We start from the raw sequence: 25611 nt of genomic DNA, 5'->3' as shown, positions 1-25611 counted from the left end.
ACACCAACAAAAAACGTTGTGACGTGACAAGGGCAGGGTCTCATGGTGATGTCACCAGATACCCGTGCCCCAAGGCTTTATAAGAACCAGCAGAGAGCAGAGCTGGCACAAAAGATGGGAGACAACGTCGGAGGAGGCCTGGGTCGGCGGCTGAGAAGACACCAGCAGTGGAGAAGACCAGAGGAAGAAGACTGAAGGAAGAAGACCGGAGGAAGAACACCATAGGTAGAATACCAGAGGGAGAAGTCCGGAGGAAGATTTTTAATAAAGTACTTGTCAAAACCGTTTCTTGTTTTTATTTACACTACACTGCCTTTTTTTGGGGTGAATGGGTAGGGGTACAATGTACCCCATACTCATTCACATAGGGAGGGTGCTGGGATCTGGGGCCCCCTTTCATAAAGGGGCCTCCAGATTCTGATAAGCCCCCTGCCCGCAGACCCCCACAACCACCAGCCAGGGTTGTGGGGAAGAGGCCTGTTTCCCCATCAACATGGGGACATGGTATGGACCCTGTGTGGGACCCCACGCCGTTTTTTTTTTTTGGCGTAGGGTTTCTCCTCAAAATCCATAGCAGACCGAAGGGCATTAAGCTGCACTTTCATCCCATTGATTTGAATGGGAGTCGCATCCAAGTTGGATCATCGTGATCCGACTTTTGGTGCGACTTGTGCTCTGAATATCTTGAAGGGGAACCCCACGTCAAAATGAAAAAAAAAAGCAGTGTGGGGTTCCCCTTCAAGATCTTCAGAGCACAAGTCGCACCACAAGTTAGATCAATGGGTAGAAAGCGCAGCTTATCGCTGCAAATGCAACCTAACGTTTACACATGTTTACAAGCAGTTACAATCATTTGGTGTTTGAAATGCTGGTAAACTATAGTCCTGAACAAAATTTAACCACTTCCGGACCGGTTTACGACGATATATACGTTGTCACTTTGAAGAAGGATATCATTGTTATGGCAGCAGCTAACGACAGCAGCTAACGTCAACCTTTATTTTTAAATTTTTTATTGCACCCCAGATCTCATATTTAAGAGGTCCTGTCATGCTTTTTTTCTATTACAAGGGATATTTACATTCCTTGTAATAGGAATAAAAGTGACACATTTTTTTTTTAAAGAACAGTGTAAAAAGAAAAAAGAAAAAGTAAAATAAATAAAAATAAAACAAATAAAATTTTCAAGCGTCCCGTCCTGCCGAGCTCGCGCGCAGAAGTGAACGCATACGTGAGTAGCGCCCGATATGAAAACAGTGTTCAAACCACACATGCGAGGTATCGCCACAATCTATAGAGCGAGAGTAATAATTCTAGCCCTAGACCTCCTCTGTAACTCAAAACATGCAACCTGTAGAATTTTTTAAACGTCGCCCATGGAGAATTTTAAGGGTAAAAGTTTGTCGCCATTTCACGAGCGGGCGCAATTTTGATGCGTGACATGCTGGGTATCAATTTACTCGGTGTAACATTATCTTTCACAATATAACAAAATTGGGATAACTTTACTGTTGTCTTATTATTTAATGCAAAAAAAAGTGTAATTTTTCCCAAAAAGTGCGCTTGTAAGACTGCTGCGCAAATACGGTGTGACAGAAAGTATTGCAACGAGCGCCATTTTATTCTCTAGGGTGTTTGAAAAATATATATTTATAATGTTTGGGGGTTCTAAGTAATTTTCTAGCAAAAAAATTATTTTAACTTGTAAACACCAAATCTCAGAAAGAGGCTTCAGGCTGAAGTGGTTATCTGCTTTCCAAAAAACTCCTGTAACTTCAACTGCGTCTAACCGACTATAAACGACTGAGTGTACATGTACACATAAGATAATATTGAGGAGAGTTCAGAGGCTGCTGAAAAAAGACTAACTGCTCCTAAACGTGAGTTTAGCAGCTGCAGTGTACATGAAGCCTTATGGCCTCATGGAGCAGTTGGGCAGTTTAGGAGAAGTTGGGCATTTTTTTCAACTGCTCCTAAACCCTCCTCTATGTTATTTTATCAGTACATGTACACAGGTTTGTTTATAGTTGTTTCTAGGCAGTTGTGTTTGTGTTTAGAGGTTTTTTTTGGAACCCAAAAAAATGCATTCAGAAGCTGTGTTTAGAGGCATTATAAAACGTCAAACGCACTTAAACGCGGTAACTCGCGTCTAGCCACGTTTCGTTTACAGGCGTTTTTAATTTTTGGCTATTTTGAAAAAAAAATTTTTCAAGCACTTCTAGATGCAAACGTGGCTAAACGTGGCTAAACGTGGCTAAACGCGGCTAAATGGCTGTTTTTAGACCCCAGTTTCTAGCTGTCAGGTTAAATTGTTCAGGAGAGGTTGAACAACGTCCTGTGCACATGAAGCCTAACCCATACTAAGAGAGGTGCTTTTATTGCTTTCTTTGTCTTAGTTAACATACAGATAGTCATCCTGGTGGACTACCAGGAATTAGAAGAAAATTTCAATAATGGGATTACAGACATCAATAAAAACAGGCATGAGCTTCTATCTAGCCCATCCTCACTATTTAACCTCCCTGGCGGTATGATTATGTCAGATTTTTGTGTCTCAAAGCGGTGCATTGTTTCGCATGGAAATTTGCCATTTTATATTGTAAGCCTGTAATACTTGGGAACAACTCACTTAAATCTGTCCAAACAAGAGTCTAGTAGACATCCCGGGTATGAAGTTTAAAACACCAAATCATAAATTATAATATAATAAATAAGTATAAATAATGATAACATATAATAATAAAATGTATTCAATAATGTAATCAAATCAAAAACACTGAAATTTGCTCAGTTGCAGAATTTCCCCACGAATCACTATCAATTCTGCAAGTGATTTTAATCTACTATCGCTGTTTTCTAGCTGGTCTAAAACCGCTTTTGACATAAAGGGACACTTTGTGGTTGCCATGGACAATCTCAAGTTTCCAGGCAGAAAAAGGACAATATATATAATATAAAACTGCATGTAGGGCACTGCACAAAGCATTAGGGACAAAAGGGAAGTGAAATGATTTGAAACAGTAATGTAACCTATAAGATTGCAGTTTACTGTATGTGTTTTGTTTTTTGCACTTTTTGAATTTGCCCCCGGGCTCCACCCCCATGCATCACGACGCTCGCAGGGAACGGAGCCCAGCACACAGTACATCTAGCGGAGTACACAGCCCTTGGACACAGCAGGAGGACATCGCAGGATCCTGGGGACAAGGTAAGTAACTTTCCCAGGATACTGTGATGCAATCCCGAGTGTGGCTCGGGGTTACCACTTTTGGTAATGAAAATTCACCCCGAGCCAGACTCGGGAATACCGACAGGGAGGTTAATGCTAACTAAAAAAGTTTTTGCTGGAGATGGGCTATAATTATATGCTGGTAGATTAATAAAACATTTTCACTTTTACCCATAGATGTTATTTAAATGTCTTTAGCATAATGTGACTTTGTTGTTTTTTTTATTAGAGTCCCTTTATACTCACTTGACCCATCTATTGGTAGAAGTCATTGTGAGGATTGTGTTTGGATACAGAAGCTCACCTGGACAGCTACAGCCATCAATACAGCTCTCCTGGCAAACCTCATTAATATTGAGACTCTGGCAGGTCTGAACACATGGGGACACACATTCGTTATACTCCATCCCATGTGGGCACTCTGGCTCTGTGAAAAAAGAAGACATGTAGGACAATTAAGATAACAAAGATTAAAGGAAGCCAGTAAGGCCACTTTCACATTGGGGTATTGGGGGCGCTTTTAACCCCCGCTAGCAGCCGAAAAAGGCTTAAAACTGCCGGCAAAGCGTTTTGCCGGCGGTTCGGCGCTGCTGCCCATTGATTTCAATGGGCAGGGGTGCTTCAGGACAGTGATGCAAAGATGCGGCTTACAGGACTTTTTTACCGTCCTGCCAGTGCACCGCTACAGTGTGAAAGCCCTCAGGCTTTCACATTGGAGTGAGAGGAAGGACTCTTTCAAGACGCTTTGCAGGCGCTATTTTTAGCGCTATATCGCCTGTAAAACGCCTCAGTGTGAAAGTAGCCTAAATGTTTTATCATAGTGGTCTGTTTTCTGGGGTTCTGCATTGAGAAATCTAGAGAAAAGAAAACTGGAATGAAAGTAGGCACATGTCCTGTAGAAACCAATAGTGTGTATATCTGTAAAGTAATACCTGACACTTGCTGATTCCATGGATGCCATGTCTGAAACATTTGGATGCCTTTTTCCATAGATTTTTTTCCATTTTTTATTTTTTATTGTTCTTTTGTTTGAAACAATTTGCACACTGATGTTGTACGCTGTCAGCTTGAGTTGAAAGGCAGAGTCTCATGTAAGACCTCCTGCAAGCTTTTTATATTTATTTTTATATTTATTTGTATTTACTACATTTTTGTTTGTCACAATTCTGAGCTCTCTTTGTCCTTTTGTTGTTTTAGGAATATGCTATGCTTACACGAGTTACCATTCTGGGGTAGCATGGTTTGGTTTTGACTACATTTCTGGTTTGGTTTATTAGAATTTTCCTGTAGATGGTAATGGCGGTGTCTGTTTTCTAATAAACTATGAGGGTCACTTTATGTGGATTAATATTTTTTTGCACATATTTGACCTCTAGTGGGCTGGGGTCAATATATTTGGTGATTGGTTTACTTTAACCTTGGTATGGACACAATTTAATAGTTACAAAGCATGTCTATTAATGTGCAAATAAGTTACCATAAACAAATGCACATCCCATAATGGTGTAAACCATATATCTTTTAACAATAAAATGTCCATTAGGTGAGTATTGTTGGAAGTACAACAGCATAGTTGCTTATAAACTGACTATATATATTTAAGCATTATACCTGTCTATACCAGCAGGTGGCACTGCAGTGGTATAGTGTGTTATCTATGGTAATGCAATCATAGGATGTTCTGTCTAAGTTCAGTGTGCACTTGATTGTATTCAGTTCCTGTCTCCATGATAAAAGATATGTTCTGCTATTTCTCCATGAAAGTAAAGCATATTGCTGTATACAAGAAGCATCCAGCGCATTAATTCAATACTCAGCTAATAAGTATCACATCTAAAACAGTGATAAAGAAGTCTTCTCCTTGTATCACAAAGTGCTCACAGCAGTGCAAATATGCTGCTTCACAATATTAATTTGGCCCCTCCAATAGAAACAGACTAACTTAGAAGTGATCCTTTATTGCAATGGGGAGGTCAAAAAAGATTATTTTTAAACAGATTTATCCCAGGCTTATTTACTTTCTCATCCTTATTCTCCCCAGGTACAGTACTGTAATATTAATAGCCATAAGAGGGATATCCTAATAGTGCAGACATGTTTATCACAGCCGCCGTAATTCTTTAATCTATGTTGCCTGGTAAATATTATCATGGTGTTGTTACACAAAATGTTCAGATGAACCCTATAGTTACCACAAAGTATATTATTTTGGTAAATAATACCAGGCAATCATTATAGGATTAGGAAAATTCATAAATTGGATTGATACAATTATTAGAATGCAAAAATAAAAAATAAATTTAAGAATAAAACCAGGCACTAACATAAAACACCAATTAACTAATAAGCCTTTTAATTTAAAACCAGGTACTAATATAAAACACCAATTAAATAATAGGGATATATAGACCCCCACAAAAAAAAATCCTAATGCATTTAAAACTCTGCAGTTAAACTATATGATAATGCAATCAAAAATCCACAATAAAGCTATACCCAAAAACATACTAAAATTCTAATGCAATAAAGGTCTGCAATAAAGCTATCTGTTTACATCCCCTTGTAACTAATATGAAGAACTAATAGGAACTAATAGGAAGAAACAAAGGGGAAGATGTCAGCAGTCTCAGCGGTGTATGGGGGCCGCTGGAGGGCTTCATTCTAAGGTAAGTATTTCATAATGAGCTAGTATGCGATGCACACCAGCTGATTATGTCTTTGTCTTACAGGGTTTTTTTTTTTTACAACCTCTTTAAGGTAAAAAATATTCCAGTACCTGTGGTTCTAAAGCCAGAAGTTTTTTTTTACCTTAATACATTGCCATTGGCTCCTGTTGCTGGCAATCAAATGAGGGATGGAGCAGGGGGTTGAGCTGAGCCACAGTGTGTGTGTGTCAATAAGCAATTTTCTTTATGGAATCACCCAATATACTGTCTTGGACCAGAGGATGGGAAGTTGGGCATTGGGAGGATAGGGTTACAAATGCAATTCATCATTTTGATGCCCATGTGTATGAGGTTTTTGGGGAACCCTGCAGCATGCATCTTTTTTTTTTTTTTGTTTAGACGGTTTGAACTTACTACAACTGGTGTCCTTTGGCCAGCCGTAGATAATTACACCATGCTGGGCACAGGATCGGGCATATTCCAAGAACGTTTGGCATGGGCAGTGCACTTCCTCTGCACATTCACACATGTCCTTCTCACAGATGGCAAGAAAGGGATCTGGGTCAACAACTTGATGGCACTTTGCGAACACTGCAGATGATTTCAACAGCTGACATCTCTGCATGAGGTCCTGGGAACAAAAAACAAATTCAACTTGGTTATTTTGTAACACTGTTTTGGTTAGGTATGATTGGTCTTCAATGGACTTTGTTTTACATTTTGATTGCTGTACTATAGGGTGACCAGACATCCCCGGTTTCTGGGGACAGTCCCCTGGATTGAGGACACTGTCCCCGGATTGGATTTGAACAGGGGCTGGGGCAATTTCAAAGACAGCCCATGCAGAATAAAAAGAAAAAATCTGAATTGCACCCCCCCTCCTCTGCCGCTCCTACTAGCTTATGGGAGTTTATTTTTTTCCATTATCTGTGCCCCTTTCTGATGATCATGTGCTGGTCGGAGCGGAGAAACTATTTCTTCGGTTTTGGACGCATGCCCATTCAGCTCAACTTGCATGTTCTTCTGCCTTGGCTCAAGTCCCGGACAGCCGCCTGCCTGCTTATCTCCTTGCCTTCCCTGGTGGAGTGATCTTCCTCTGCTCCTCACCCAGTAGTAGCCGGGGCCCGAAGAGTAAAGCCCCATACACACTATCAGATTTTCTGCTGATTTTTGTCTTCAGATTTACCAAAACCATGTAGTGCAAGGGCCTGCCTGATTGCATACAAATTGAAACTCCTAAGGTTTGACCTCATATTATATGGTTTTGGTAAATCTGAAGGAAAAAATCAGCAGAAAATCTGATAGTGTGTATGGGGCTTTAGACTTGACAGGCTGTGAGGCGGTGGCGGCGGCGGAGACGGGCAAAGAGTCGTCGATTGCTGCCATTACTAGTAAAAAAATTTTAAAAAATGTCCCCGGATTTCATTTTAAAAATCTAGTCACCTTACTGTACTACCTTGCTCTAATGGTGAGGTTTGGGTACATCTGTGAAGCTGAAGTTCAGGCAACAGCTAAATACACAACTAAAGATATGCAAATTGTTTTTCCTTCTGATGGATTTGTGTTTCTATCCACTCAGTGCTGAGTTTTGCCCAGTTCTGCCAGGCTGCGTCACCAGCATGGTGACCTAACTGTTCTCCATTATTTAGAAACACAGCCAAGTCACCTCCCCACCCTAGGCTGTAATTGGATGGTGGAGGAGAACAGACTGTGCATTCTTCTCCATTCAGCAGGTTCCAAAATGGCTCCAAGTGCTGCCCCTCCTTCTCCCAGTCTGAGTGTTGGGTACTGTATATGAAATTACCAGAGATTGAAATCAAGTCATACCTTTTACATATGTAGCCCCGGCCATGTGTGATGACCTAAACTGAACCTAAAGTGGTAGATTTTTTTAATGTTCATATGAAAAATCAATACATTCAATAATGCCAAAAGAGACTTGACAAATTTCAAAGTAGTTTAAAAAGTAACATTTCATTTGTTTTTTATATTTGATATAAATGGAATTTCCTGAACGAAAACCACATACACTGTTAGAATTTTGTTTGTTCAAGAAAAAGTTTTCATTCTGCTCCTTCGAATTTTCTTGTCACTATGATCCAAAACAAATGTCAATATGCCCTTAATAATGATTAGAAAACTGAACAAACATTTGTAAAATGAAACATTTTAAACAAAATTTTACTAGTGTATGGCCAATTTAACTTTAGAGACCTGCCACCCAACACTTTCTCCCCAGAGCCACAAGGTATACCAGAGACTTCCTGATGACGGCACTTCCTGTCCTAAACATCTGGTAGTTGCAACACACACTGGCGCCAGGGCTTTAGTGGAGCAGCAGCATTTCCAACCAACTTACAGGCGGGTTATCCTTGTGCCGGTTGTGGCACTTTTTAATGTGAGCAATATGCACATGAATTTTTGTTAAAGTGGTTCTAAAGGCAGAAGGTTTTTTTATCTTGATGCATTCTATCCCTCACCCCCCCTAATACTTACCTGAGCCCCATCTCGATCCAGCAATGTTGCACAAGAGACTCAGCTGTCCTTCCTGATTGGTTGAGACAAAGCTACTGCACGCTGCTGTCAATCAAAGTCAGTGAGCCAATGAGGATAGAGAGGGGGCAGGGCCTAGCCTTAGCTCGATGTCTGAATGGACACACAGAGCAGCAGCTCGGCTCGGGTGCCCCCATAGCAAGCTGCTTGCTGTGGGGGGTACTTGGCAGGAGGGAGGGGCCAAGAGCACTGGCAAGGGAACCGACAGGAGGAGGATCCGGGCTGCACTGTGCAAAACCATTACACAGAGCAGGTAAGTATAACATGTTAGTTATTTTTAAACAAACAAAAAAAAGGCTAAAAGGCTTTAGTCTTGAGTCCCCCGGAAGTTCAGCCCCCCTCCTTCCCCCGCCGCCAGGCCATTCAGAAAGCGCAGTGCGCTTCCTGCATGCACAGTAGGAAACCAGATGTGAAGCCACAAGGAATAGTGGCGGCAGCAGCACTCGAGAGCCGATTAAAAGAATCGAATGGGGTGCCGTTATCGCGGTATCCTAGGACAGGTAAGTGTCCTAATATTAAAAGTCAGCAGCTACAGTATAAGTAGCTGCTGACTTTAAATTTGTTTTGTGGGGGGGGGGGAGCGGTTGGAGCGCCGCTTTAAATAAATACTACACTATATAGCCTTTTTTCATTTGGTCCTTATGGTGGTATGGTGAAGTGGAGCAGTTGACAGTTGATACAGAGACCTGGTCATCATGAGGATTGCAAAAGATCTTAAAGCAAAAGTGCTTATTGACCTTCTTTTTTCATAAAGAGATCACATTGGTCTGGTGAGTGTTTTATCTATAAGTGAGCACCGGGTGTGGAAAATCTTTTTATGGTGAAGGAGCACTAGTGCAAAACCACTGAAGAACTTTACATATTGGAATCACTGCAGAAATATATGGATATAATGGACACTATGGGGTTGATTTAATAAAGGCAAATAGACTGTGCACTTTGCCCTCTGCAAGTGCAGTTGCTCCAGAGCTTAGTAAATGAAGTAAGGCTTCACTATACAATGAGTACCCAATCACGTGCAAGTAAAAAACAGCATTTTTGCTTGCACATGATTGGATGATGGAAGTCAGCAGAGCTTCTGCTTATTTACTAAGCTCTGGAGCAACTGGTCTTGCATAGTGCAACTGCACTTTTCAAAGTGCACAGAATATTTTTCTTTAGTAAATCAACCCCAATGGTTCAGTAAACGTGTTTCACACTCCTGTGCTTGGTCATTGCAATGACTAAGCACAGGAGTGTGAAACGCGTTTGCTGAACTATTGTGTACTGTGTGGTCATGTTGTACTTTTTATGGACATGAAATAAAGCATCTGTTTTTATTCCCGGATGGTGCTGCCACTCTCTTTCTTCCTCTCATACCTCTGATCCATCATGTTTAGTTCCAGAATATTGGAAAAGGACCTGAATAGACCCGGAGGTAGTCATATCTAAACAGATACACATACATTTGCATCCATCTGCCCATAGGTTTACATGATTTTACAGTCAGGTCTGCTTGAAAAAATGAACAGTGGACCTAATCTAACAGCCTGTCCAAAAAGTGCCTAAAAAAAGTCAGCCATGTTCATCTGAGGCTCCAACAGAACCTGGACACATACAAGCCAATTACAATTTATAACAATGTGAAAAATAGTGTTGCGCAGACTCTTGAAGTGTATCACAAAATTTAGTGCTATATAAATCTGCCAGTAATGTAAAATAAATCATATATACAATTATACACATATACAGTGCTCCACAAATTGTGGTCCATTACAGAAAAATATGAAATAATGAAATAGATAATAATTCGTTCTCCAACGGTGATGTGCCAAATATAGTCAAAATTTTACCAATAAAATGCTATTTTCATGCATATAAACAGTTCAATTAGTGTGCTTGCATACTGTGTAAATCCAGTCACTTGCCAGTCTCATGCATCACTTCCGGTATGGGATGCCCTATGCGTTACGTCACGTGACTGGACTGGATTTACACAGTACAAAGCGTTTTTTATATGTAAGAGTTACTATTTTAATAAAATGTATGGTTTTAAAATACTACATCATGGGGGATCACTTTCTTTTACCCTAACATGAAGACTAAGCGTGGGAGTAGGAGTTTTAAAGGGATTATCACCAAGAGATCACCTGGATACTCTGGAACAAGCCAAGATTGATATAACATCACTCCAACACTACAACCATAAGGCTCATATTATTGTCTTTTAAGGTGAGAGTTCTGGGAGCATAGAGGTCACCCAAGGAGGTGAAAGAACACTGTATATAGGCACGAAAACAGCACTTTATTGGGAAAATGTTGACTATATTTGGCACATCACTGTTAGAGAACGAACTAGTATTTATTTCATTATTTCAAATTCTTCTGTAATGGACCACATTATGTGATGCACTGTATATGTGTATAAATGTATATATGATGTATTTTACTTCACTGCCAGATTTATACAGCACTGAATTTTGTGATACACTTTAAGAGCCTGCGCAACACTATTTTTCACATCGTTATACTGTTTGCATATTGTGGGAACACAATTGGGTGGATGCAGCAGCTCATCTTATCAACATTATTATATTATTGTTTTTCACCATTTATCTAGCCAGTTGACCACTCACGTTGATCATCAAAGTAAATTTTTCATCTTATTTACACTTGGGTAGCGCAGAGGTACACTTTTTATGTAAGGCTTCATGTACACGGGACGTTTTTACAAACTTTCCTGAACGATTTAACTTGACAGATAGTAACCCACGTTTAAAACGTGTGTTTGCATATATCAAGTTATCCTATGGTTCAGGAGTTCTGGTGTCCTCCTATGTCATCTTATAGGAAGAGTAGAACAATACGCGATCGATTAATTAGATCTGATCAATTTTCATCAACAACACCAAAAACAAAGTTTTTGGGACCAAAAAATCTAGGTTCATATCCCTGTTTATTATGCATTTAATGTAACTCCATGATCAAGGGCAAATTTTTCACACACCCCCATAAAGGTTTCAATATTCCTATTAGGGGACACTATACATGTCAGTCATCATTTGTAGTATATGCCATCAAATGTCCATGTGGATTGGTCTACATTGGTGAAACTACACAGAAAGTGAAGGATAGAATCGCAAGACACAAATATTCCATTAGGGATAAATTAACACAGCTACCACTTGCTGGACATTTTGTTGGATTTGGACATAGTGGGGTTGATTTACTAAAGGGAAAAAGACTGTGCACTTTGTAAAGTGCAGTTGCCCTCTGCAAGACCAGTTGCTCCAGAGCTTAGTAAATGAGCAGAAGCTCTGCTGACTTCCATCATCCAATCACGTTCAAGCAAAAATGCTGTTTTTTTTTAATTTTCCTTGCACAGGATTGGGTACTCTTTGCAAAGTGAAGCCTTACCTCATTTACTAAGCTCTGGAGCAATTGCACTTGCAGAGGGTAACTGCACTCTGCAAAGTGCACAGTCTATTTGCCTTTAGTAAATCAACCCCGGTGCGTCACAATGGAAATATATGGTCCTGGAGGGGATTGAAAGAAGCAGAAGAGGGGGCGGGGGGTCGTGAATTTACCCTCAGAAAATGAGAGATACACTGGATCAATTTTTTGAATACAATTACTCCACACGGTTTAAACATAGATTTAGATGTTTATTTGTTTATTTAATAGGTTATTGGTTCTGTGTTGTGACTGAACAGATTTTCACATCTATGTATTGAAGATATATATCTTTTTATGCATATATAAGTTTTTAGATCTGAAAATAGGATGAATCGCAGGATGACAATGAGATACTGAGATTATTGGTATTGCGACTAGTTATTTTCTGTGTCTATGGTATAAGATTAGTAGTAACATTGATTGGATAGAAACTGAGAATGATTAACCATATTGATTCCATGTGCAATGATGCTTGTGAACACACATATAAAATAGATGATTGTGGTGAAAACCTTCAGATGTGTTCTGACTGATCTAAGGAAGGGCGCGAACAAATCAGCCCGAAACGTAATCTTTGTCTGAACTGATGATTGTAACGATTTTGTCTGGAATGTTTTTACTTGCTTTGTAAACTTTTTCCAAAGATTTGATGGAATAAAGCAACACATTTTTAAGTGCAGCAACCTTTGGAACTTTATTCTGATATATACAAGGACGGTGGGAGGACCTGTTTGCTGGCACTAGATTGAAAGCTGTGTGCAGTTCTCCTCTATACTTCAATATATATATATATATATATATATATATATATATATATATATATATATATATATATTAATATTTATTTGTTTCTTTTTTTCAAAATAGCCAAAAATGAAAAACGCCTGTAAACAAAATGTGGCTAAACGTGACTTACCGCGTTTAGCCGCGTTTAGAAGCGCTTGGCACTTGAAATGCCTGTAAACTCAGCTTCTGAATGCGTTTTTTTCGTTTCTAAAAAATGCCTCTAAACTCAACTGCCTAGAAACGACTGTAAACGACCCTGTGTACATGTACTGATAAAATAACATAGAGGAGAGTTCAGGGGCAGTTGAAACAAACTCCCAACTGCTCCTAAAATTCCATTTACCAGCAGCAGTGTACATGAGGCCTAAAAGAATGGTTTAAATCCTAAAGTATTCCTGGACTCAAAAAAAATCCGTAAATATTATGTTTTATGCAGCTTATTAACCAGTAAATTGAAACATCCCCTCTGACTCATCTTACTGAGTTACATTTCCTCATGTTTACATCAGGCATACCAAAATTTACCTAGCAGACAAATTTACTAAACAATGCTGTTGGGCGATGGAATCATCATGGAGCCTTTATTGTCAGCACCATTATTTAAGCGCTGTGTGATTTTGGCAAGGGGTTGTTAGCTTCCGGTGCTGAAACTTCTGTAATGTATGTTTGTTCCAGATAGAGTTTTAGAAGATTAATGTGGCATTAAGCCCAAAAACAACATCAATAAGTAATATATTGCAGCTTAAAAATCCTTAAATGGGGTGGCTGCACTAGTTTTCTTGTTTTACCTTTTTTTACCTTTAGTTTTACCTAGAGATTTGGCCAATAACACACTTCCTGTCTTACAGTGTCTCCACTCTTCATGGAGAATTAGTGGAGACACCTTTAGACATCAGCATTGTCAATCTGGGGGGAGGGAAGTGTACTAGCAGATAAATTTGGATAACAAAATAACTCCAGCTAACATTTTTTAAGCAGTTACAGCAACAGTTTTTTCTTCTTTTCAGGATTAATGTTTTACATAAATGAATAAAAGTTGACCATTGTAACACCTGTCAGTGTTAAATGGTTTATCTCACCCCTCTAACTGGCACTTTTGCAGGATAGCTTGGCCTGTTAACCTCCCTGGCGGTATGATTATTTCATATTTTTGATGCTGAAAGCGGTACAATTATTTTGCATGGAAATGTGGAGTTTTATATTGTAGGCTGTAATTCTTAGGAATAACTCACTTGATTCTGTCCAAACCAGAGTCTAGTAGACATCTCGGGTATGATAAAGTTTGAAACATGAAATCATAAATTATAATATAATAAATAACTATGAATAATTATACCAAATAATAATATAATAATAATAAAAATTATTCAATAATGTAATCAAATCAAAAACACTAAAATTTGCTCAGTTGCAGAATTGTCGCTTTCATTACTTTTCAGTGTTTGATGACGGATTTCCCCACAAATCACTATCACTCAATTCTGCGAGTGATTCTAATTTATTATCGCTGTTTTCTAGCTGGTCTAAAACCACTTTTGCTGTAAAGGGGTGGTTTTGGTTGCTATGGACAATCTCCAGTTTCCAGGCAGAAAGAACAGTATTTATGATATAAAACTGCATGCAGGCCACTGGACAAACCACTAGGGACAAAAGGGATGTGAAATAATTTCATACAGTTATGTAATCTGTAAGATTGCAGTATACTGTATGTATAGTGTGTGTTTCACTTTTTGAATTTGGCACCGTTCTCCGTCCCCGTGCATCGCAACGCTCGCAGGGAACGGAGCCCGACGCTGTGATAGATCGAGCGGAGGACGAGCCGCTCACACTGCGGGGAGACATCCCAGGATCCAGGGGACAAGGTAAGTAAGCTCTTCCTGGATCCTGCGATACGATCCCGAGTCTGGCTCAGGGTTAACGCTTTTGGTTCTGAAATTCCACCCTGAGCCAGACTCGGGAATACCGCCAGGGAGGTTAAAGTAAGTTAAAAAATACCATACTTACTTTCTGGATTAGTTGGTAAAAATAAAGGGAAAAAAGCAGATAAAAAAACGAAAATGAATCCAGCCACCATATCTAAGAATTAGTAAGCTGTAGAATATAGCATTTTTGATTTTAGGTTTAATACCACCATAAGCGGTTAAAGAGGGCCCCCAGATATCCCCCCAACCCCATATACTCACCTTACCTGCACTCACTTGAAGCTCCCTGCTCCTCCATAGTTACATAGTTGGTGAGGTTGAAAAAAGACACAAGTCCATCCAGTTCAACCTATGATGTGTGTGTGTTTATGTCAATAGTACATCGTGTACTTCTGTATGTTGCGATTGTTAAGGTGCCAATCTATTCATTTTTTAAACTATCGAAGCTCCCTGCTCATACCACTGCTTGTGGAAGAGAATTCCACATATTTACTGCTCTGACAGTAAAGAACCCTCTACGCAGTTTAAGGTTCTCTTCTAATTTTAGTGAATGGCTGGGTGTCTTTTTAAATCCCCTTTCACTGAAAAGTTTTTTCCCTATGCTAGGTTCACCAGTATTTGTACATTGATATCATATCCCCTCTCAGGAGTCTCCTCCCTAGAGAGAATACGTTCAATGCTTGTAGTCTTTCCCCATAGCTGAGGTCCTTCAGTCCCTTTATTAGCTTTGTTGCTCTTCTCTGGATTCTCTCCATTTCCATCTTTGCTGAGGACTGGTCCCCAGAACTGGCCGGAATACTCCAGATGCGACCAGACCAGAGTCTTGTAGAGTGGGAGAATTATCGTTTTACCTCTGGAATTATTCCTCTTTTTAATGCATGCCAATATTTTTTTGGCTTTGCTTGCAGCAGCTTGGCATTGCATGCCATTACTGAGCCTGTCATCTATTAGGACCCCCAGGTCCTTTTCCATCCTAGATTCCCCCAGAGGTGCTCCCCCTAGCGAGTAACTTGCGCTCGTATTTTTGGCACCCAAATGCATTACTTTACATATTTAAACATTAAACCTCATTTGCCATGTAGTTGCCCAAGCCATTATTTTATTTAGGTATTCTTGTAAGGTTTCCACATCCTGCGTAGAAGTTATTGGCCTGCTTAGCTTTGTTTTGCCTGCAAACACTGAGAGTGACAGTCTTTTTGCCTTTAGTAAATCAATCCCTTTGCATCATGGATATTTGAGTCATTAAATATCTGAGACACTTCCTGGCAAATGGTCTTCTCTTCTGGACTTTCACCTGAAGAGCTTGTTTCTGTAACATCTATCTTTACCCTAGGGCTAGGCCCTAGGGTAAAGAGTGGAGTGCTGCAAGGATTTCCCCTCACGGAAGGAATCTGGGAGATACCAACTGCCATGGATGTTTATGCTCACCTAGAAGAATCAGATTGCAGTTGTCCCCCACAATGAAGGTGGTGATTGGAAAGTCAACACAAGAACCTTTCCAGTCTGTCCTGCCTTGAATAATAATGCCGCGTACACACGGTCGGATTCTCCGACGGGAAATGTTCGATGGGAGCTTGTTGTCGGAAATTCCGACCGTGTGTAGGCTCCATCTGACATTTTCTGTTGGAATTTCCGCCAAACAAAATTTAAGATCTCGATCTCAAATTTTCCGACAACAAAATCCATTGTCGTAAATTCAGTTCGTGTGTACACAATTCCGACGCACAAAGTTCTGCGCATGCTCGGAATCAAGCATAAGAGCCGCACTGGCTATTGAACTTCATTTTTCTCGGCTCGTCGTACGTGTTGTACGTCACCGCGTTCTTAGCGATCGGAATTTCCGACAAGATTTGTGTGACCGTGTGTATGCAAGACAAGTTTGAACCAACATCCGTTGGAAAAAAAACATGGATTTTGTTGTCGGAATGTGCAATCGTGTGTACATGGCATAAGACTGAGTTACCACTAGAAAATCAGTTGTCAAGGAGCCACATTTTAAATTTATATTAAAGCCTCGCCTCCTTTACAGCCAGGGACAGTGCAATCTTGTGATCAGCTATGGCGCCAGCCATTTGAGGGCTTGAAAGTGTGGTTGAGAGTGAACATAAGCACACTGGCAAGTTTGAGATGACCAGTAGCATGCTTTGAATGCATTCCCTCTTCAGATTAATGTGCCTGAGAGGTTATTGTCAAGTAAGTGGGCTTCAAACTTGTTAGCTGAACTATTTATTGAAGATTAGGCGCAACAGTGTTACACACATTATGGGAGACTTATCTGCTAAAGCACCCTCCTCCAGTGTTGCAACGCCCAAGATTTCCCTTGCCGCTCTGTCATTGCTGCTGACATCTACGCCCTGTCTTCCTGTCTTCTTCAAAATCTGGTGTCTTCGGCCATCTTAAATGAGCGGCCCGGAATGAAGTGACCACATGCATGTGGACAGTTGTTAATTTGTCATTGCACCCAAGACATGCCAAGATGGTTCACCAACCTGTAATTGTATGGTTCAGTGTACTAGCAGAAGAAAACTGTTGGTAGGTAAGGCAGAAGCTTTTATGGCAGAAGAGAAGTAGAGTCTCACCTACAATGAAAATCTACTAATTTTTTTGGTGGGGGGGGGTAAAAGAATGTAATCCCAATTTAAAGCCACGCTATGAACTCTCCTCAAATACCGACACACCACATGCGTCAATAATGAATCTATAAGTCAGCTCATGAATGACATATTGTCTTGGTATACAAGTTATAATAGACAAGGAGAGGCTATACTGGGCAGCTGAGGCCAAGGTCATCGTTGGCGGATCCTACTTGCTCCAATCTGAAAATAGATTGCTAACACTATGATAGAAATATTCCATTTGCGTAGGGAGAAGGAACAGCTAAACTAGTCTTATTGTGCGAAATGCTTGGCATGTGGACACCCTCAGAAAGGCCGAGTGTTTAGAGGACTGCAATCTGCATTCCTGGAAGTGATGCTCATAAACAAAGACTTCTATTTACATACAAAGATCTGAAAGATTTATTCCAATTTTTGACTTTATTCTAACAAAACAATTCCTCCACTGGCGTGCACTTATTTTAAAAAGTGTAATTATAGTATTGGTCTTTTTATTATTAAAGAGACCGTGCCACCAACTTTAATAATTGCAGGTAAAAGCACAGAAAAATGAAGTATTTTGTATTGCTTGCTTACCTGCAGAGTTTTCCTTTCCATAAACAATTTTTTTCACTTGAAATGTTCCTTTGTACTTGTCAAAAATGTTTACGTCATCAGGAAGAGTCAATTCCCAACATACCCCTTCCCTTCTTGCACATTACAGCCTTCTCCTCTTCAGGGCATGTCTCATTACTGCCTGTGCTGGTCTAGCACCTCTGCCCCTCCCCTCACCTCTTTACATAACTTTTTTATGTAGCTGAAGAGGGAAGAAGTGAAGGAAAATACTATAGCGTGTCTCTTGAGCTGGTGACACTAAGGGGTCGATTTACTAAAAACAAATAGACTGTGCACTTTGCAAAGTGCAGTTGCTCCAGAGCTTAGTAAATGAGGTAAAGCTTCACTTTGCAAAGTATACCCAATCACGTGCAAGGAAATTAACAGAACTGCATTTTTGCTTGCACATGATTGGATGATGGAAGTCAACAGAGCTTCTGCTCATTTACAAAGCTCTTGAGCAACTGCTCTTGCAGAGTGCGACTGCACTTTCCAAAGTACACAGTCTATTTGTTCTTAGTAAATCAACCCCTAAGTAAAATCACATTAACCACTTTAGCCCCGGAAGATTTGGCTGCTCAATGACCAGGCCATTTTTTGCGATTTGGCACTGCGTCGCTTTAACTGACAATTCCTCGGTCGTGCGCCGTTGTACCCAAACTAAATTGACGTCCTTTTTTCCCACAAATAGAGCTTTTTTTTGGTGGTATTTGATCATCTCTGCGTTTTTACTTTTTGCGTTATGAACAAAAAAGAGCGACAATTTTGAAAAAACATAATAGTTTGTACTTTTTGCTATAATACATATCCCCAATTTTTTTTAAAAAAAGCAAATATTTTCCTCAGTTTGGGCCGATATGTATTCTACATATTTTTGGTAATAAAAATCGCAATAAGCGTATATTGATTGGTTTGCGGAAAAGTTATAGCTTCTACAAAATAGTGGATAGATTTATGGCATTTTTATTATTAGTTTTCTTTTTTCTAGTAATGGCGGCGATCTGCGATTTTTATCAGGACTGCGACATTATGGCAGACACATCGGACACTTTTGACACATTTTTGAAACCATTGACAATTATACAGTGATCAGTGCTATAAAAATGCACTGATTACTGTGTAAATGTCACTGGCAGGGAAGGGGTTAACACTAGGGGGTGATTAAGGGGTTAACCTGTGTTCCCTGACTGTGTGTTCTAACTGTAGGGGGAGGGGACTGACTATAGGAGATGACAGATGGTGGTTCCTAGCTATTAGGAACTCACTATCTGCCTCTCCTCTCCTCACAGAACAGGGATTTGTGTGTTTACACATACACGTCCCTGTTCTGCCTCTCGTTCCCGCGATCACGTGCAGCCGGCGGTCATCGCGACCGCCGGCCACGAGCATCGGCACCCCTGCAATGTAGCCTGCGTGCATACTATCCCACTTCAAGGAGCCGACGTACAGCTACGACAGTTCACGGGATCGTGCTGACCTGCTGCAGTGTAATAACGGCGGCTGGTCGTCAAGTGGTTAAGATAGCGGTGCCCAACAGCAGTCTCAGGATGTCTAATCTCATGGACACACATATTGTTTCCGTCCTCAGGTGCTCAAAGAGAACTGTGGGGTTGATTTACTAAAGGTAAATAGACTGTGCTCTTTGCAAAGTGCAGTTGCGCCAGAGCAACTGTTCACTTACTAAGCTCTGGAGCAACTGCTCTTGCAGAGTGCAACTGCACAGTCTATTTGTCTTTAGTACATCAACCCCTGAGTCTGATGTGACAGAAGAGGTTGGGCATGTTAGCTGTCTCCAGGTGTAGGGCCCTCCTTTATTATTCCTGGCATGTATGATGCCGGATGGGAGCACAAGAGCATGCAGCTTCATCTTAAGCCTGAGTCACTGTGGTGGCACTGTGCAAGCTGGCCCCAGAATACTTCCTTTCCAGTGGTGTGACCCCTAATCTTAGGGTTGCCACCTGTCCGGTTTTGACCCGGATAGTCCTGGTTTTGACACATGTGCCTGGGTTTCAACCTGCCAGAAACACGGGCACATTCACGTTCAACTGTCCTGTAACCAGTGGCCCCGGTCGCAACATCTAGAGCAGCGCATCCTGATTTCCGTGCCCGCCATCAATGTTACACACATGACTGAGCCTGTGTGCTCCTAGCCCAGCTCAGCGATGGGCAGCGGGCACCCTGCGAGTGGCTGAATGGGTTACATTCAGGCGACGGACACGAGGGTCTGTGATTGGCCCAGTGGACCTTGTCACATGTAGAGGCGGGCCCCCTCCTCTGTCAGCTACCATCCTCTTCTGTCAGCTACCCCCCCATCAGCTACCCCCCTCCCTCTGTCAGCTACCCCCCTCCCTCTGTCAGCTACCCCCCTCCTCTGTCAGCTACCCCCCTCCTCTGTCAGCTACCCCCCTCCCTCTGTCAGCTACCCCCCTCCTCTGTCAGCTACCCCCCTCCTCTGTCAGCTACCCACCTCCTCTGTCAGCTACCCCCAAACAGCACGCAGCACCCCCTTCTTCCCCCGCTCCAGTGGGGCTAATGTCCTGCAGCCGGGTCACACTGCACTGTCTGTCTGTGCGCTCTCTCTCTCCCACCCAGCCGCGGCGCCGATGCTGCCAGAGACAGTGAATGGAGGACCACTGGACTGGTGTCCTAGCAACCAAGGACGCTTTTGAAGGACAAAGCATGGTATTACAGACTCAGCCCCCTAACAGGTTCACACACATCTTTGCAGTGGATCCTGAAAGGTAAGGGTTTTCTTGTCTCGCTGTAATGGAGGTCTCTATTGGGGGGGCACAGGCACTGTCTGATAATAAATCTGTTAATTTCTTCAGTATTTGTGGGGTGCCTGCGGATTGCTTTGAATTTTTTAGGATTTTTTTTGTAATTAAAAGGTGCTTGAAAGGGTTGTAGAATGCACAGTGCCACTTTGTGAACAGTTTGTATGGGGTTGGGTTCAGTAGAGCTGATTCAGGTTTTTGGATGGAGGTACACTGCTCTATTGACACCGTCCACTGCTCTACTGACACCGTCCACTGCTCTACTGACACCATCCACTGCTCTACTGGCACCGTCCACTGCTCTATTGACACCGTCCTCTGCTCTACTGACACAGTCCACTGCTCTACTGACACAGTCCACTGCTGTACTGACACTGTCCACTGCTCTACTGACACCGTCCACTGCTCTACTGACACCATCCACGGCTCTATTGACACCGTCCTCTGCTCTACTGACGCCATCCACTGCTCTACTGACACCATCCACTGCTCTACTGACACCGTCCATTGCCCCATTGACACCATCCACTGCTCTATTGACACCGTCCACTGCTCCACTGACACCGTCCACTGCCCCACTGACACCGTCCACTGCCCTACTCACACCGTCCACTGCCCTACTGACACCATCCTCTGCTCTACTGACGCCATCCACTGCCCTAGTGACACTGTCCTCTGCTCTACTGACACAGTCCACTGCTCTACTGACACAATCCACTGCCCCACTGACACCGTCCACTGCTCTACCGACACCGTCCACTGTCCCACTGACACCGTCCACTGCCCCACTGACACCGTCCACTGCCCTACTCACATTGTCCCCTGCTCTACTGACACCATCCACTGCTCTACTGACACCATCCACAGCTCTACTGACACCGTCCTCTGCTCTACTGACGCCATCCACTGCTCTACTGACATCATCCACTGCTCTACTGACACCTTCCTCTGCTCTACTGATGCCATCTACTGCCCTAGTGACACCGTCCTCTGCTCTACTAATGCCATTTACTGCTCTACTGACACCATCCACTGCTCTACTGACACCGTCCACTGCTCTACTGACACCATCCACTGCTCTACTGGCTGACAGTGTCCACTTTTAAAGTAGGCTAGTTTCATATTTTAACTGACATTTCTTTTATTAATCAAATCATATTTTATGGGTACACAAATGCTTTTGTTTTATTTAACCATGCTCCTTTAAGCCCCCCCCACTGTTAATGCAATTTGGCCATAGCCACTGTTCATCGTAGCACACCTCCACACCTCATTACCAGGGCAGACACCAGAATTTTTTGAGCCCCTTACACAGCCTTAGGCCTGTGCACCCACTTTTGTTTTAAAACTCTTACAACTTACTATATGAAAATTAATCCAATCCATTAAAACAGACATCCTCATATATTCAGCAAAGAGACATCCCCATATATTCAGCAAAGAGACATCCCCATATATTCAGCAAAGAGATTGCTCAACCCAGTAAAGCGACATCCAAATCCAGCAAAGAGAGAGCCCCATATATTCAGCAAAGAGACATCCCCATATATTCAGAAATGAGACATTCCCATCCAGCAAAGAGACATCCCCATATATTCAGAAATGAGACATCCGCATCCAGGAAAGAGACATCCCCATATATTCAGAAATGAGACATCTACATCCAGCAAAGAGACGTCCTCATATATTCAGCAAAGGGACATCCCAATCCAGCTAAGAGATGACCCGATCCAACAGAGACATCCCCATATAGCAAGGAGACTCTCCATATAGCAAAGAGACAGCCCAATCCAACAAAGAGACAGTCACAACACAGGTTCACATCCAGCAACATTGTCAAACAATTTACCATTGCGGTGTCTAACAACTTGTCTCCAGACCAGTCCACAGTGAGCACTGAGCAGTCCTGCAGGCTACATGCAGTGCAGCTCTTCAACACAGCTGAACTGCAACTGGCATGGCGCCCAAACCAGCATCTGGTCTGCGGGGAGAGGCAGAGTGCAGATGATGTCACTTCACCTTCCCCCCTGCAGCTGGACCTAAGTGAGCTGCATCGGCTCACTCGGTTGCTGCCCTGCTTTAGCAATTGCTAGTTATTACAGCAGCAACAACTCGTTGGTTGGGGCCTGGGCCCCTCGGGACACCCGGGCCCCTTACATGTGTATGGGCTTCCCCTGCTCATTACTACTCTCTTTGGGTAACCCAAAAGGTGTCCCAGGTATTTTACAATCCTATAGCGTGTACTACAAAAAAATTGCCGTGCGCCGGGAAAGAGTTCGGATTTGGCTTAAAGAAAAGGTGGCAACCCTGCCTAATCTTCACATCTGCTGCTACCTAGACACCCAGACCAGAGACTCCTTCCACCCTCCTTCTGTGGAGTCTGTCTGGAGATGCCTAAAGTTGACCATATGGGCCACCAGCTACAGCCAGCCCCCATTGAGAAAGGTGTTACCCCAAAGGAAATCAAAGTATCTGTGTTTGCACTTGACTAGATTGAAGTGTACTGTGCTATTTATTACCAGCGATTTCTTCCTATACTCTGTTCTCTTACATACTGTTAATTCGTATTGTGCTGCCACCTAGTGGCCTTTGCGGAACTATCCTTAGGCAGCCCTGTACTACAGTAGTTGCTTTGGCTGTTACTGCTTGTTTGATCATTTAACTGATACCACAACATAACATCTACAGAAGGAAGGTTTTTACATGTAAATAATGTGTATAGAATATGTTATATGCACTTATCATTTTATGAGAAGATTGTTGTTTAAATAAAGGGTCTGGTGACAGAGACTTTTTAAAGCCTAACTCCTTTCAATACTTTTTATTTCATTTTGGATAGAGCAATGGAAGGTTTTAGCCACTGTAGGGTTTTTTTTTGTCATTTGTGTCCCATTGCGGAGATTTCCCTTCACCTCCTGTCCCATAGCCAAACAGGAAGTGAGAGAAAATCCCTGCAAATTAAGGGAGTTCCCAGGTCACCAGAACTAGTGTTCCCATTGGAAGAATTCCCTTCTATTACTTTTCTGGGGACAACCAAAAATTTGTGATTTTCTTTTATTTTCACTTATAATGATAATGGTAAATAGGACAAATAGAGAGAGTGAATCTCCTTAACAGGGGGCACGGACAGCAATAAAAACTGACAGGTGTTCTAATCCTTCTCCACTGTATCCAAAACTAAAAAAAAAAAAGTTCTGCCTTTAGTTATACTTTAAGCTAGCCATACATGGGTCAGTTTTTTTCGCTCAGCCAGCCGGCTGAACCAGACATGTTTGGCTCCATGTACAGCCACCTTTAGTGATACAAATAGAAATAGAAGTACATTGACTGAATATACAGAAGATAATGAGACACACCTTTTCTGCTGCTTCTGATGAAATGTTGCAGGTGTTACTGGGTGGATAAATCCTTTTGCACCTCCTATCACTCCCATGGAGCGCCCAAGAATTGGCAAATTCGTAGCTCTTTTCTGCTATGATGCCTGTGTAAAAATAAAAAAAAGTTAGTAATAGAATATGATGATGGGGAGTGTATCATAGCTACAAAACAGTAACAGTACAGCTTTGACAGGGCACTGAAATAACCAGCTTGTGTACCAAACCCTGGATATCAGTCTAGGTATCATTTTAGTTATATGACAATTTTGATGTCTTTAGAAGAATGACAGTCAATGGGGTGGATTTACTAAAGACAAATAGACTGTGTACTTTGCAAAGTGCAATTGCTCCAGAGCTTAGTAAATGCTGACTTCCATCATCCAATCATGTGCAAGCAAAAATCCATTTTTTTAAATTTTCCTTGCACGTGATTGGGTATTCTTTGCAAAGTGAAGCCTTACCTCATTTACTAAGCTCTGGAACAACTGCTCTTTCAGAGGGCAACTGCAATTTGCAAAGTGCACTTTAGTAAATCAACCCAATGTGTTTCATTCCGGGTTCACACTAGTGCGTGCAGAACACTGCATGTGATTTGCACAGGAATCGCCACACCACATTCCTGTGCACATCACATGTGATGTCTGTGGGGTGCTAGTTGAGCCATACATTTTGTATGACTTAAATGTAATTGAATCCGCACCAAAATGGTGCAGGACCCTTTTTTTCCCACACCTTTATCACATTGCATGGGTGAGGGGAGGGGGATGTAGAGGGGAGGGGGGTCTTGTCGGAGCTCAGTGGGAGCTTGCCTAGTGTCAGACAGGTTTCTTCCACACCCCCCCCCCCTTGTTTGTTTTGGTTTGAGGGAGCTTTCTATGTTATTAAGATGCTGGGGGTGCATTCAGTGGCTTTTTTTTAGTCCTTATGTTTAGATGGCCATTCAGTTTTAGGGGTTCTTATATTTTCTTGTCATACCAGCAGGCGGGGGTCTATTTGGTCTTTGAAGGTGGTGCTGGAAAAAATTCTGGAGAATTATGGTTTGGGCCCATCTGAGGTATGGGTGTCCCTTCCTATCAATATGGTGGTAACATCAGGGTTTAAGTAGGTTGTATCTGGTAGTACGTAAGTAGTAATTGTCCCTGAGTCAGTGTAAGTTGTGGTTGGGGACCTTTTATGGGGTGGCAGATACAACCGATTGGTCGTGAGTATATAGGCCTTTAAAGACCTTAGGTAGGATTAAGCTGAAGTATTGGTTTATTTGTTATTCATTGACTGTATTAAATGCATTACACTTGTTTATTTTGATTGCTGTATTTAATTGTTTTGTAAAAGGCTGCTATGGCCATTTCACTCCAAATAAAATGTTGTCATCTAGACAGTTTTGGAAAGGGAAGGTCAAGTGTTTTATTCCTTAATAGAAAGCTGAGCCTGGCATTCTGCAGGTCCCTCAGTCATGGTAAACAGGACAAATAGAGGGGAAATCTCCCTAATGGCGGCACATACAGCAATAAAAACAGCTGTTATAATCCACCTCCACTCTATCCAAAACTAAAAAAAAAAGTGTTTTTTTTTTTAGTTATACTTTAAGAAAATCAACTCCAATGATTTCCATATTTCCATATTTAAGTAACTACGCATTACTGTTGAGAGAACTGATCCA

The 25611-nt window shown here is 41.7% G+C and overlaps 1 protein-coding gene across 1 annotated transcript in view; it reads right to left on the bottom strand.

Moving 5' to 3' along the window:
- The window catches only part of VWF (von Willebrand factor), a 363569-nt gene that overhangs the window by 321556 nt on the left and 16402 nt on the right, over positions 1–25611 (bottom strand). The window contains exons 6-8 of the mRNA XM_073621285.1: positions 23931–24055; positions 6310–6526; positions 3534–3656 (exon numbers count right to left, since the gene is read on the bottom strand). Coding sequence (XP_073477386.1) covers positions 3534–3656; positions 6310–6526; positions 23931–24055 — 465 coding nt within the window. The remainder of the gene's footprint in view (positions 1–3533; positions 3657–6309; positions 6527–23930; positions 24056–25611) is intronic.

Source organism: Aquarana catesbeiana, linkage group LG03 (assembly GCF_042186555.1).
Source record: "Aquarana catesbeiana isolate 2022-GZ linkage group LG03, ASM4218655v1, whole genome shotgun sequence".
Classification (NCBI taxonomy): domain Eukaryota; kingdom Metazoa; phylum Chordata; class Amphibia; order Anura; family Ranidae; genus Aquarana; species Aquarana catesbeiana.
Note: the sequence above shows the minus strand (reverse complement) of the source record. Positions and strands in the feature narration are given on the sequence as shown.